This window comes from Elaeis guineensis, chromosome 7, assembly GCF_000442705.2.
Source record: "Elaeis guineensis isolate ETL-2024a chromosome 7, EG11, whole genome shotgun sequence".
Lineage (NCBI taxonomy): Eukaryota > Viridiplantae > Streptophyta > Magnoliopsida > Arecales > Arecaceae > Elaeis > Elaeis guineensis.
The window spans coordinates 102,379,827-102,394,826 of record NC_025999.2 but is presented as its reverse complement, the minus strand read 5'-3'; the positions used below and the strand labels follow the sequence as shown (position 1 = coordinate 102,394,826).

The following is a 15,000-nucleotide window of genomic DNA, read 5'->3' as shown; positions in this document are numbered from 1 at the left end:
CTTAATAAAACCTATTTGTTTGTTTGTGAAACTTGTCTCTGCTCTAGTAGGAGTTCAGGTTGGAGCATAAAACTAACTAAAAGTATTTCTGGCAGACCTTGTGTGAATGCCTGAAATGCACCAGCTACAAATGTGCACATGCTGGCCTAGGAAAGTCCTGCATTCTGAATTACGTAACAAATTTACACGTGCATCAATTTCTCTCTTTAGGCTGTGTTTGGTTGTGGGATAGAAAACCCCAGGATAGATATCCTCAGCCCTTGGCATATCTCAAGATTTTCATATCCCTGGGTTAAGAGAAAATTGCTGTCTGGTTGGGAAATGGTGAGGTTAACTGCAAAAGGGGAAATTAGAAGAGAGAATAAATTAGCCGGGAATTGAGGGTTAAAAATGTTGTCGACCAGGCTGTCTTTACTCCCCCAAAAGTAGCACTGTTTGGCAGAGTAGTAAGATAACCTACCATATCCCAGCATTTGAAATGCTTTAATATTTTGAATTTCAGAAAGTTTTGATTGACTGACTTAGAGTGCATTTTCTGCTAAGGACCATCTTCGCCTTTTGTTCATTTGCTTGATGCATCTTGTCCAGGAGAAACTTTGCAGCATGTTGAAAGAGGTACTAAAGAGCAAGCCTAATGTTGATGTTGTGAAACTTCATAAGTCAGGTGGTGTTGTTCTGAGGAATGCAAAGGTCCGCCAAAAGGCGAGAAGCTTTAGAATCAGGGTAAGTTGAGAGACATCATCTTTGTAATAATTCACCTTGGTATTTCTTTATATTGTTTTATGTACTCTGAAAACTATATGAAATATATGTTTTTTTGCCTCTCCTGCATGTTATCTACATCAGTGTACTTGGCTAACATGATAGACGCATCGATATGCTTGTATTCATGGAAATAGAACCAATCACACCTTACATTTTTTTATAAGTAGGCTGACTTTTACATATTAATATATATTGTATTCTTGACATGTTATGGAAGGTAAGGGAAACAAGGTATGCATTTAGATTTTCTTACATCATAAGCTAGCTAGTTGTTTACATGCTATCTGGGTTCCTTTTTTTGGTGAGAAAATAGTTCAAGTGTTGAAATTCTTGTTGTTATGGTGCACTATCTTTGAAAAATAAGATTATGATTTAACTTGTTTATGAATTATTCCCTTAATGGATGCTGTTGGATTCTTCAACATTTTTCACAAAAAAAAAAATTATGAATGACTAATCATAATATGTTATTCTATCAACTTTTTCAGACGATTCCTACCCTACTCATGTTAATCCTGATTTAGTTTGTAAATCTGGCTTTCTTTTAATTTATTTTTAAATTATGGTGTGAGATAAACTTAGATGTCTTTTGCCGAACACATCTATGTCATGCTGTAACAATTGCTCGTCAACGGACTGGATTTTGGCTAATCTTAATTTTTAGTTAATTTCCCAGTCCACTTGGTTTCTTTAACAGTTTCTTTTTGATATGTTTCTTAAAGATAGAGAAACTCCCTACATTAGACCTTGTCTTTATCCTTTTTTTGTCCATATTATCCAAGTATGGAGGAACCTTGGAAGGTTCATCTCAATAAGAGTGAGTTTAAACTGTGTAATTATGAAGACAGGTCTGCTGACCTGCCTAACGGCCTTGCATGCCTTTTTGTTGTGCCCCTACCTTGCCAGGTGTTGCCTCGACAAAGAGTCTGGCACCCATTCATTAATTATTAATGGTCAAGAGGCAAACAAAAGATGATCTAAACTGTGTACCTTAATTCAAAAAGCTGACAAATGTTGATGACATAAATCTTATTAATAATGTTGTTTCAATCCATCTTGGAGTCATTATTTTATGTTGGTCCAGAAAGCATATATTGGAAAGAAAACAGGTTGTTCTTAGTCTTGATGTTAGTTTAGGTAGTTCAAGTAACACTTAATGTTTTGGAGGTGTTTATATTATAACTAGGGCCATGAACTTTTTTTTTGTGTGTTGGTGATTAGTGAGGAACATTATAATGATGTCATCTTGTGTACTTATCAATTTCAGTTATTCCTGGAAGCTTTATAATGTTTCAGCACTGTAAATGGGTTTCTGTGCAGGAGTATTTTTATGGGCTTACCAATGATTTGTCTCCACATTCAAATATTGTGAATTTCAGTGATATTTCTGTCTACCGTATTGGTGGTGGTCCACAGGCACCCCGATCAGCACTGCCTATAGGTGCAGAGCCTGTGGCAGACCCTACTCGGCTGGTTGCTGTTAACATAAGCCGTGACTTACTCCATCTAGTTCTGGCTGTTTCATATGCAGAGGAACCTGATCAAATCATCTCCAGGTAAATATTTTTGGTTAGCTGATTCCTAGAAGCAATTATCTGTCACAGTACCCTCTCGGTTTGCATGGTTTGTAGTGCCAGGCCTCATTCAATCTGGGAACCCGAAAGGTCTTGGTGCATCTGAGGTACAGTTATATAGTTGAAAATAAGGAACCTAGATACCAAACTCTTACATGAAAAAAGTTAACAACTATGTGACTTTCAAATTATCATAAATTTTAGCAGCATAAATTAAAAGTCCTCTTCTTCTCAATTATATTGATATAAACCTTGGCATTGGTTGGATGCCAAAAAACGGAAAGTCTACTCTTCCTCTAGATCTCTACTGGTTTCTCTGTGGGCGTAAGTAAAATTTTTGGTTGATAATTCAAGAAAATGCCATCTATCTCCATGCTAGAAAAATCTAGTGAGCATGGGCTGCATGGCAAATCCAAGAGTTATGATTTGCTGGTTCAGAGCAGGTTTTTCATACCTTGAGCTACCTTGTAATTAACTTTCCTGTAACTGCTAAATTTTTGAACTTATGGGTTGCTTGGGGGTGGTGTGCAATTTATGTCTGTGTTGGTGGCAACATGGCAGTGTTCTTTTCTTTCTTTCACGAGCTTTACTTCAGCTAATATTGTCTAACTTTTCCTTATAACTTACTGCAGCAATGTCGCAGGATTTGTCTATGTCACAGACATAGATATCCAAAGGTATTATTGACTGCTTGATATGCATGTAATGACCCTTTAATCAGCATTTTCTAACTTTGAATCTGTGACAGGAAGAAGATCACATATCTCGCACCATGCCCAGGTGAACTCCCAAGCAAATTTTTGATGGTGGGAACTTTGACGTGGTTAGAAGGCTAGGATTTTTTGAACCATGGCGGCAAATTCAAAAATTTAGGGACAACCCACTCCAAAAGGGATTGCCTTCCTATGGTTGCTTCATGTTACTCGAACTTGTAGCAAGTGGCTTTTTGTGCTATCTTCTGGAAGATGTCTTTTAGATGATCATAGTTCTGTGTAATTTTGGATTCCATGCAACGGAATCATGCCAAGAAAAGGAGGATTTGCGTGTACTGGTCATGGGTTTTGATGATGTGACTGCAATATAATTTCAAATTTTTTTCTCTCTTCATGTGTGTGAGTTTTCCAAATGATTTAAAGGGGAAGCAGCAAAGTACGTAGCGGTGGAACATGGGAATCCGAATGTTGTCTATGATGTCTCGTGTGAAGTAGAATGGTGCACTCATTCTTTGTTATGGAGTGCGCTATGAGATGACAAATGGTTTTTTCGTTTTGGGAATTTTGTTCACTTTGGCTCGTGTGTCTCTCAGGGGGACATGGAGGTGAATTGCCTTTCGGCTGGAGACTATCCTGTAGAGATGCGTTTGCATATTGAATTATCACCACCTTGCGGGGCCACTATAATTTTTTTGATGTTGACCGAGATGTCCGGTAGATACTAGCGGTGTGCTTGGGCTTTAATTTTTAGTGTCTCTATGAAATTGTTACATTTGAAGCATGCTAGCACCACCACCTACTTAGTGGAGATGGATACATTTGACACATTCAATGAGTCTATACCTTTCTTTCTATTTTCTGCGATTTTCCGACACCCATGAAAATCTTAAAAACAAATAGAAAATTAGTGTAATTGAGGTCAGATTATGTTTATTTGTTTGAAAAATTGTGGCACTTTAATTATTTATCCGTGCTTATTCATTCATTCTTCGTTTTTTGACTTAGGTCGTTAGTCATCCCTAGGACTGTAAGTTTGGATCGAGTCGTTTTTATTCCGGAGTTGATATAAAGTTAATTCAGTTCTTTCCGAATCATAGTTTTTTGGATTAAGTTTAGATTCGAAAACATGACACGTTTTAAACATCGGTTGGATATTGATCGCTAGATTTTCAATCCAAATAGAACTGGTTCAAAAGTGGTGTAAAATATATTTCAAAACCCTTCCCCATTGCAGCTTGGTAACATGGCACTTAATAATCTTTATTGTTAATTTTAACTAGATGTAGTTGTTAGTCAATTCTTACATAGAATATGTTTTTGACGATGTTTACATGTTTTTGTTTGCTATTATTTTATTTTATAATATATTTTACGCCATAATTAAATACATTATATATATCTCGCCTTCGCCGAGCAACGTTAACAAAAGTTGCTCCGCTTTGACCAACAGCGTGACTGGACTGGGCCTCAAACTCGTTTGTCACTCCGACAACATTATCCGGTTCCGTCCAGTATCTAAGAATATCAGCATCTGTTGGGGCGTAGGTGAACCATAAAAAATTAGTAGCTGCTATATTATAAAATCATTAAAATGTTTTTAACGAAAAATTAGTGTGAACTTGTTAGAATTTGACATCTCGAGATTCGGTCTATATTAAGCCCACAGAGAGGTCCGCGGTGAAAAACGGAGTCCAACGAGACCCAGATCACCCCAAACGGAGCTTGAATGAAGGAGATACGAACTTTTGAAATCGGCACGAGATCCGACGTGGCAGAGGACTGCCGGCGGCGGGCCGGCGGAGCGGTGGCGGTGCGGCCACAGGTGGTGGAGCCCAGACCCACGCGGGCCGGCCCAGGCCCAGGCGCCGCTGGGGCCTAACTCTTCCAGTCCACTGTGGACCGAGCGATCCACGGTCGGGTCTGTGGACCGCCTAGATGTTTTTCAGGTATTTCTCACGGTCCACGATATTATTTCATGGACCGGAGCACGATCAGACGACATTGGTGGCTCCCGATCTTGATCCGACGGTCCAGGGGGTTATTTGGCTTTGTTTAGGACTCCTAATCCCTCTCTAATTAGGTTTAAGCCCTTTAAATAGGGCCTGATCGATGAAACAGAGGGAGCGGTCTAATTTTTTGCCGTGGACGCGTCGTACGGAACCCATGAGGAGAGAAAGAAGTGTGCGTCGCTGAGAGAGAAAGAGCAGGAAGCTCTTGGACAGTGGACGTTGGTCACTTCAGAGGTTTAGGAGGGTCTTCCAAGAGAGAGAGCTTTTTTGAAAGGAATTTCTAGTGAGAGAGAAATTGGATGTACGAGGGTTGAGGGTCAAATCTCCTCTTGTAAATTTTTTTTTTCATAGTAAAGTTTGCATGCCCCATGGAGACGAGTCCTTTTGTGGCTGATCCACGTATTTTGATTATTTTTGTTTTATTTCTTCTTTCTTTCTGCTGCATCACGTGGTACTGAAAATGTCCTGCGAGGTGGTGTCCTGGTCAGACATCCATCCAACAAGTGGTATCAGAGCGAGACAGTACAAAGATGCAGATTACAGTGATGGTGAGCAAGACTGAAGATGGAGAAGACATGAACAATCAAGATGAAAATCAACAAGTTTAATGGTAAGAGCAATTTCTCCTTATGGCAGGCAAGGGTGAAGGACGTGCTCATCCAACAAGGGTTGATCGATGCTCTCTTGTGCGAAGAGAAGCCAGCCACCATGGAGGTGCAGGATTGGAAACGGCTACAGATGCAGATGGTGAGTACCATCCGCATGTACCTAGCAGATGAGGTGGTGATTCATGTGCTGAGCGAGACTTCTCCGACGGTGCTGTGGTCGAAGTTTGAGGAGTTGTACATGGCAAAGTCTCTCACCAACACTCTTTTCCTCTGGAGGTAGTTTTATCAGTTGTGGATGACTAAGGGACAGAGCGTGCAGAAGCATCTAAGTCACTTCCAGAAGATCCTCACCGACCTTCTCAGCATTGGTGAGAATGTTGAGGAGAAGACCAGAGTGCTGGTTTTGCTATCATCACTTCCACCTTCGTATGAGTCCTTGGTGACTGCTCTTCTAGTGGGAAAGTGTACTATCAAGATGAACGAGATCACCGCAGCGATACTTCAAAATGAGGTTCTCAAGAGGGAGAATCCAGCTTCGAGCTCAGGTGGTGGTAGTTCAACTTTGGTGATTTTTGGAGGAGCAGGAGGCGGTAGGAGCGACATGAGATCGCGACGAGGACGGTCCAAGTCCAAGAAGGACTTGAGCAAAATCAGATGTTATCGGTGTGAGGAGTTGGAGCATCTAGCCAGAGATTGCCCTCAATTCAAAAATCGGACGGTGGCTGCTGTAGTGACGGCCGATAACGATTCAAACGGAGATGTTTTAGAGATATCTGACGAGGTATCTACTTCTTCCCAGTAGTGGATATTAGATCCGCATGCCTCTATCATGTATGTTGCAGAGAGAAGCAGTTTGACTCCTTAGAGAACAGTGAGGGTACTGTATACCTATCGGATGGATTGAGCTATGTGATTAGAGGCATTGAAACGGTCAGCTGGAGGACATATAATGGTACAGTGAGGAGATTGAGAGAGGTCTGATACATATCCAATTTCAGGTAAAATCTTATCTCACTTAGCAGACTGGATTCGAGAGGCTACAGGACGGTAGTTGGTGGAGGAATCCTGAGGGTGCTATGCAGCGATAGGATTGTGCTGGAGGGGAAGAAGGAGAGTAGAGGACATTATTACCTGATAGGGAGTCCAGTGCGAGATGTAGCTTCAGGAGCCAGGAGGAGCCCAGAGCGAGGTGGAGCTCCAGGTGGAGGTGGATCAGGCACGAGACAGGAGACTCAGAAAGATAAGAGGCGACGTCGCAAGGTGAGGTTCCTATTACTACAGGATGATGCCCTGAGTAGATCTCAGGTCAGGAGGAGTACAGCATACGATGGAGATGGGATCGAGCAGTCTGGCTCGACTCCCATGTTTGTCCATCCATGATCAGCAGGCGATTGCCCCAAGACATGGGGGCGAGGAGATCCAGAAGCTCTCAGAATTAGGAAGAGGCCGAATATTTAGTCGAGATGGAGATTGTTAGGATTTGATACTTCGAGATTCGGTCCATATTGAGCCCACAGTGAGGTCTGTGGTGAAAAATGGAGTCCAACGAGATCAAGATCACCCCAAACAGAAGTTCGGATGGAGGAGATACGAGATTTTGAAATCGACACGAGACCCGAGTGGTGGAAGACCACCGGCGGGCCGGCGGCAGCATGGCCGCAGGCGGCGGAGCGCGGCTCAGGCGGGCGCGCGGCCTAGCCCACGCGCGGGCGCACGGGGTGCAGCTCGGGCCCAGGCGCCCGATGCGGGCGCGGCCCAGGCCCGCGTGCGCAGGCCGGCCCAAGCGCCGCTGGGGCCTGGTTTTTTCGGTCCACCATGGATCGGACAGTCCACGACCGGGTCTGTGGACTGTCTGGGCATTTTCCAGGCATTTCTCACGGTCCACGATACTATTCCATGGATCGGAGCACGATCGGATGGCGTGGGTGGCTCCCGATCTTGATTCGATGGTCTAGGGGATTATTTGGTTTTGTTTAGAACTCCTAATCCCTCTCTAATTAGATTTAAACCCTTTAAATAGGGCCTGATTGGTGAAACGGAGAGAGCGGTCTAGTTTTTTACCGTGGATGCGCCATACGGAACCGTGAGGAGAGAAAGAAGCGCGCGTCGCTGAGAGAGAAGGAGTAGGAAGCTCCTAGACAGTGGACGCCGGTCACTTCAAGAGTTCAGAGGGGTCTTCCAAAAGAGAGTTTTTGTGAGAGGAACTTTTAGGAAGAGAGAAATTGGGTGTACGAGAGTTGAGGGTGAGATCTCCTCTTATAATTTTTTTTTTTTTATAGTGAAATTTGTATGTTCTATGGAAACGAGCTATTTTGTGGCTGATTTATGTATTTTGATTATTTTTATTTTATTTTATTTTTTCTACTATATCGTATAATACTGAAAAAATTTTAAGAGATAGTATCCTGATCGGATATCCATCCAACAGAACTAATATTTTGATATAAAATACAGTTGTGCCGTATCGTTACGCAGATAAAAAAAAGTTCGCGCTAACATTTCTACCATCGCATGTTGAACATAAATCATCCCCCAATGGGACTCCATGTCCTTTCCTTGGCCCACTATAACTGGCACAAACCAAGATATTTTGTACCACAATGCATGGTTTAATTTATCCAAATTACTAAAAAAAATAAAGAGAAGGAGCTCCATGGTTTATAAATCAGATACCAAAGACATTTCCAAAAATTATCCTTTCCTTGGCCCACTATAACTAGCACAAACAAAGATATTTTGTACTACAATGAATGGTTTAATTTATCCAAATTACTAAAAAAATAAAAAGAAGGAGCTCCATGGTTTATAAATCAGATACCAAAGACATTTCCAAGAATTTCCATCAATAAAAACTTAAACAAGGCTTCAATCAAAGTTTAATAAATAAGAAAACATAAATTAGCGAGGAAGCACCGCCTCTCTCATAATCTGTCATAATCTTTACTACCAAAAAAAATCCGTCGTAATCTCTTCTCATCATAATCATGTAGTCTTATTTTTGACTTCGTTGATTGCTTCTTTACGCATTTCTTGACATCCTGCTCCCTCACCCCTCGGATGGATTGTGGAGCTTAAAGCGATTAATTCCAGTCCTCGCAGATGGTGGCTGCAATGCCGAGGGAACCTGCTGCCGGCCTTCTCCAGCACCGGCCATCTCAAATGATAATCAAAATAATAATAAAAAAAGCCATCAGAATATTTTATTATTATAATTATAATGTGAAGAATACATAAATATTATAATATTGATAATATTATAATAATTTATATGATAATTATATCATAATATTATAATATATAATCATCACCGCTGTTATGATTATCATATTGAAAAATGTTGGCCGTTTTTCAAATCATCAAATTTAGCCATTCAGGAAGGAAATTTTATTATATAATGATCATTAATATGGATAAAAATATATATCTAACTAATTTCAATCTCCTCTTCCACGTCTAAATTCTACATCCAATTTTATAAATATTATAATATTATAAATATTATAATATTTTAAATCGCAACAATAATAATATTATAGATAATAAATCCCTAACTTCGAAAGTAACAATATTACTTGACTGTAGACAAATCCCTCGTCGTGAGAGCGGGTGCGATTCGTTCCAAGCCGCGATTCCCTGGGTACCCTCGCGTCTGTGCGGCGGCCGCCGCTTCTTCGCCAGGAGACATGGTGCATCCTCCTCGCCCTCCACCTCCGCCCAAGGACAAGAAGCATCCCAATCGCCGGATGAACAGCAAGAAGGCGGTGGAACGGTCCGCGTACTTTGCGCGGAGGGAGGCGGCGCGGGTGCTGCGACAGGTGCTGCAGGGCGACGCACGCCGGCGGGCCACCGCCTCCATCAAATCCCTCATTTACGGTCCCTCCGTCCGTAACAAGAAGGCTACCTTCGCCCTTGTCTGCCAAACCCTCAAGTGTATGCGTTTTTCTCGCTTTTTAGGATTTCCGGCTAGTCTTTCCTGATCACTCTCAAGGGTACGCGTCTTTCTCGCTGTCTACGGTTTTCGATTAATATTTCTCGATCCTGTTCGTTTTCCTTTTAAAAAGTTGATTTGATTTGATTTGATTAGACAGTGGTGATTAGTGAGTGTAGTTTGTAGTTTTCTCTGGAGAGTTTCTTGTCGTAGAAGGATTCTTGATCACTTCATGTTATTATTCTTCTAGACTAGTCAGTTTTGTATTTTTGGCTAGCCTTTAACAAGAGTAATCCTATAACTATGAAGTTGATCTCTTTAAGGACTTTTGTTCCTATATATGGTTCCCAGCACATATGCCCTTATTTGTACTGCTACGTGTGTTTCAATGGGCCAAGATAAGTATTTCATCAATACATATGCACAATCTAGATCTTATAATATATGCATCCTGTAGACACTAGGAGAGAGATGCCATTCTTATTCATGTGAACAAGCATTTGTTCACTTCTTTAGCTGGAAGGCAAGTAGGCAACCATATACGTCATGCATATTGTTACTTGAAAGTGGGATTAAAATGCATTTGCTGCCATCCAGACATAAAAACATTTCTTTTAGTGCATGTGTACAAGCATGTTCTGTTATCTTCCCATGTTCATGTAGATGGAAGTACATGACTGAAAAATTGACAATACTTTCTCACATGTGGAACTTTGAAATGCTATGTTGGATAATTCCATTCTCCAGTATTTAGCTCTAGGTCAGTCATTTTGTTCCTAATTAGTTTAATATGTATTAACGATGGACATTTTTTATATGTTAAATCTGATGGATTTGATTTGAATTGCTATAGTTTTGAGCCACATGGCTAATAGTTCCTTTCTTAAGCATTTGACTTCAGGTTATTCATTTCTAGCTTAACTTATATCCAATAATGCTGACCGTTTTTCTGTGTTAAATGTGATCTATTTGAGTTGATAGGTTATAGTTTTGGTAACTTTTGTTTGTTTTATGCATTTAGAAACTTTAAGGATATTTTCTCCTACTTTCTTCATATTTCCCTGACAGTAGTCCAACAATTCTCTTTCTCCCATCTTGCAGATCTTCCACTCGTGAAAGATGTGTTAGCAAGAACGAAGTTACTAACCTGCAAATGGCAGGTGAAGAAAAAACATGCACATTTTACATTTAGATTTGTGCGGTTTCTAGCTTACTATCCCGGAGATCTATGTTTTTACCTCTATTTCTACCCTACACTCTTGTCTTAGGCATGCATTATCCATGCTAGCATTTGAATAATTATGCTCGAGTTCTGGTTGTTCACTTGGTGATGTTACTTATTGCAGAAGCAGGAGGAATTGATTTTTGTAACTGCATATGATGTTCTCTTTGGACAGGTCTGCACCTAAACATTCTCAACTTTGCATGCCCACATATTATGCTTCTAGCATTTTGCAGAGACAAGATAATTTATCTTAGGAAAAGTTTATGTTACCATTGTTTAATGCAAAAGAATGATAGATTAGTAATTTAAAAAATGCACTTTACACCCATTACTCAACTGTCTAAGTAAAGCAAGTGAGTGAGGATGGTTTTTGCAGAGTTAAAAAATTATGTGAATCCATAGATTGTCATTAAATAAAGGATGCAAATAAGATGGTAATAGGTTGGTTTTGAATTAAGATTGTATACTATATATATATATATTTGTATGTATGTATATAAGATTCATATCTGAATGTGTTACTAAGGATCGAAGTTCAAATCTGTTTCCAATTGAACATCATGTTCCATTTCAAGGGAAGGTTTGGATTCTTTGGAATGTGTTAAAGGCTGTGTGGTATGAATGTCTTGGTGGTTATTATAGGTTACTCTGAGTTTGTGCAAAGCATTCATATAGAAAAATTATCTTAGTGAGTAGAAGAAGATATCGGGGTTAAAGAAGGTGGGTGAGGTTGCAATGGCATTGGTGCAAGGTAGAGGAGGTGGGTTGGGACCAGGGTTGGCTTTAGTGAGTGATAAAATAAGCTTTTTGGTGGGCGACCTTGATGAGAGATTTATTCCCTTCTTTTCTCTATTTTCTTTTGGATGGGAGTTGGGGGAGGCGAGGGGTGGTGAAGGATTTTTTGGGTGGGGGAGTTCGGGGTGAGGGAGGGGAAGTGTGACAACATGGCAAAGAATGTTGTGTGGGGGGGGGGTTGGGAAGGCATGCTTTAATGAGAGACTCAAGAGGCTATTGTGCAGGAGAAGATTGGGAAGGGAATGCTTTAATGAGATAGGCTGGGTGTTATTTTGCAAGAGGAGATTGGGGGCCAGCTATACCATTGGTTCATAGGGAGAGCAAATCAAGTTCAAGCATGGGGGGAAATGGGGAATGTGGCAACAATTTGATGGGGAGGGGAGTTTGTTTTGTTAGTTAAGAAGGGGAGGTGAAAAGATGGGTTGAAATGCAGCGATGCACTAGGGGAGCAAGTAAGGTTCAGATTTCGGGAAAGGGGGGATGTGGCCACTTGGAGAGGGAGAAAGTGGAAGATTTTTGTTGTTAAGAAAGGAAGATAACATGATGGCCAAAGGGGTTTTGAAGGGAAGGATGCATAAAGATGGGTTAAGGCTTTAATGGGAGGGAAAACTGTGGTAGCGATAGTGGCGGTGGGAGATTTTAAGGTATCTCTATAAGGTGGATAATGTTAAATCCAAAATCTTTGCTTCTAAATAGATTTAGGCAAGAGTACACCTAAAGATTGAGTGATTAGTTCCCTTAGATATGATTAATACTTAATGCCATATATTGCAAGAAGCTTTAGAGATAAAATTACACAACTCTTTGTTATCTTAATTGCATTATCGGTTTGTTAAAGTTGTCTATGATCTTGTGCATGTTTGGATCGGGGACCATACAAACTACGTGGGCTAAATATGGTTATGGAGATCAATATAGGTAAGTTTCAGGCCTTGGTCTACTAGCTTCTTGTTATTGAAGCTATGGCTGGGTCCTCTATTGTTCTTAAATAGCTTGATAGGTGACACAAGCTTGGAGGTTTGAAAGTTCATATATCCAATGCATACAAGAGTTGGTTGGAGCCTTGTAGTTGAAGTGCCACTGTAGCTCAAGTTGCATCATCTTGCTTACAAGAAGCACAATTCTTGTATTTGGAGGAGAGTTGATGGAAAAGAGGGGCATCTCTGATAGTCATTCCGTCGAACATCATTTAAGCGAATACCAGGTCGGAGCATTCTGTGTACATGAAGATGAGAGTGTTCTGGATGAAGAGGTTGGCAACCAAGCCACGAGTGGGAAGGGCCTCGGTGTGGACTTGGGCGCCTATGGGAAGGGAGCAAGTGGCTATGTGGTCTTGAGGAGGGCAAAGAAGGTGGAGGATGATGGCAGAGGGAATGGGGAGAGGAGGAGGAGGAGAGGAGGTTGGCGTGATGATGTCCAAGGGCTGGCAACAGCATTAGCAGTGGTAGTAAGGGGCGACTTCAGAGTGGGGCATAGGGGGAGAGGGGAAGGGAAGAAGAAAGAAGAGGAGAGGCCCGCTGAAGTGAAGTTCGAGGAGGAGAAGGCAACTATGGGTCTCCTGTTGGAGGTGGGGGTTGGTAGCAGCATCGAGGGCGATGATATGGAGGGACTTGAGAGCAGCGCGGGGTAGGAGAAGGGAAGGTGGGAGGAGAGGAGGGAATTCTTCTTAATCAAGATAGCTACTCGAACAGCCATTTTGACTGCAGGTTGACCTACTACAAGATAATCTTGAGTTGCAGCCCAATTAGCAAGTCAACTTATTGTGCAGTTGGAGCTACAAGCATCCAAACGCCTGCACTTGCAGCTTGTGCTGCAGGTAGTATAGAAATGCGAACAACCGAATTGAGGAGATAGGGTTTTTTTGGTGGAGGTTGAAACTCTTCTAAAGGACCTATTAACAATAGGCATAGGCATAGTTTGTTGTCGATATTTGCTTGTTCATACCATATATATCCATTAACTCCTAGCAAGAGAAGTTGTGATTAGAATAATGATTAGCACATCCTTTTGGTTTCCATTATTCAACCTTTTTTTTTCTGATTTTTTTAATGATTCATGTTCCTTACAATATCAACAAGGTCCTTTTTGATCATGTTAGTTGTACCTACGTCATACATCTTGCACTATTTAACACATTTTGGAGGTGATCTGTGAGCCATATTATCTATTTTTGCAGAAAATTTCATTATGATGTCTTCACTTGGTTTCTTTAGGATATTGCAATGACAGGTGATGTTGAAAAGTTCCTTATGCTTCATAAAGATGCTCTTCAGACTGCCTTGGCACAACTCTGCTTGACACAAAAAGTCAAGTATGTTGAAGACTTACTCCTGAAAAATCAGAATCCAGGTTTGTCTTTAGTCTGTCATATTGCCAATAGTGGATCAAGTTTGCATTTTTTTTTAATTATCATGTTTTACTTTGTTAATCCTAACTTGAGGGCAAGGTCATGCATGACACAAACTTTGGCATGGCTTTAATCTTTTGGAAAATTAACCCACTTGGTTGATGTTAGAGTGCCTAGATTCGCACCTTAAAGTTTTGCATCATGTTTGAGAATGGAGAATTAGTTTTGAATGCCATTTTTCATTTTTTGGATTGCAACTATTTTTAATATTGCTCTATATATATACATATATATTTTCTTGTTTTTTGTTTATCTGAAGTTCTGCATCTACTGATAGTTATATATGATGGTTGTACTGCTTGTTCGTAAGGATGATTTTTAGATTTCTTAGTAACCAGCAAAGGCATGTCATATTCGGACCATAGGGTTCTACAGTTGAGAATTAATAGAACTGATTTTCTTAGGTAAATAAAAATTACCCCATGCAATATGAACAAGGAAGGTTTCCTACCAAGGAACCTAAGGACAATTTATATATGATGATTTCAAGTTTTGGTTGCTCAGCTGTGTTATTTCTAAATGCTGTGTGAACCGGGGAAATAGCAAAGCTTTCCATCATGTTAGTCAATATAGTATAATTAGGGCATCTACCATAATAAATACCAAAATAAAGTTCAAACATTCTTTTGAAGGTTTAATTAGTAGAATTCCTTTGTTTGCACCTTGCTGTTTTAGTTATTAACAAAAAAAAATGTTCTTTTTCTTCAAATGCCTTCACCATTTTTACGTATATAATATTGGGCAAACACATCTATATTTTTGTCTTGCAAATTATACTGCTGGTACCGCATGTGTGCAACCTCCAAGAGAAGGATTGGGCTTTTGTGTTGTTTCTCGTCTTCAATCTATAGTTATCTTTGTTTATTGTTTTTTTATTAATTATTATAATCAGCTTGGAGTCTTTGACTGCTGGCTATTATTGGTTACATCTTCACTGCCAAAGGAGAAAATTATGTGCAATATGCAGTATTAGTAT

General features: G+C 40.4%; 2 protein-coding genes across 5 annotated transcripts in view; both read left to right on the top strand.

Moving 5' to 3' along the window:
* The window catches only part of LOC105047939 (protein CLP1 homolog), a 6,153-nt gene extending 2,707 nt beyond the window's left edge, over positions 1 to 3,446 (top strand). The window contains exons 7-10 of one of the 2 annotated variants that reach the window (XM_073260573.1): positions 589 to 723; positions 2,182 to 2,321; positions 2,972 to 3,016; positions 3,088 to 3,446. In XM_073260573.1, the coding sequence (XP_073116674.1) occupies positions 589 to 723; positions 2,182 to 2,321; positions 2,972 to 3,016; positions 3,088 to 3,175 (408 nt within the window). In that variant the 3' untranslated portion in view covers positions 3,176 to 3,446. Of the gene's footprint in view, positions 1 to 588; positions 724 to 2,085; positions 2,322 to 2,971; positions 3,017 to 3,087 lie in introns of both variants that reach the window. The other variant, XM_010927090.4, reaches the window with a different exon arrangement.
* Positions 3,447 to 9,228: 5,782 nt separating this feature from the next.
* The window catches only part of LOC105047942 (25S rRNA (cytosine-C(5))-methyltransferase NSUN5), a 26,198-nt gene continuing 20,426 nt past the window's right edge, over positions 9,229 to 15,000 (top strand). The window contains exons 1-4 of one of the 3 annotated variants that reach the window (XR_012142546.1): positions 9,229 to 9,599; positions 10,699 to 10,757; positions 10,944 to 10,994; positions 13,831 to 13,966. Coding sequence is in view for 2 of the 3 variants with exons in the window: in XM_073260571.1 (XP_073116672.1) it covers positions 9,353 to 9,599; positions 10,699 to 10,757; positions 10,944 to 10,994; positions 13,831 to 13,966 (493 nt within the window). In the remaining variant the exon portion in view is untranslated. The remainder of the gene's footprint in view (positions 9,600 to 10,698; positions 10,758 to 10,943; positions 10,995 to 13,830; positions 13,967 to 15,000) is intronic. The other 2 variants (XM_073260571.1, XM_073260572.1) reach the window with 2 other exon arrangements.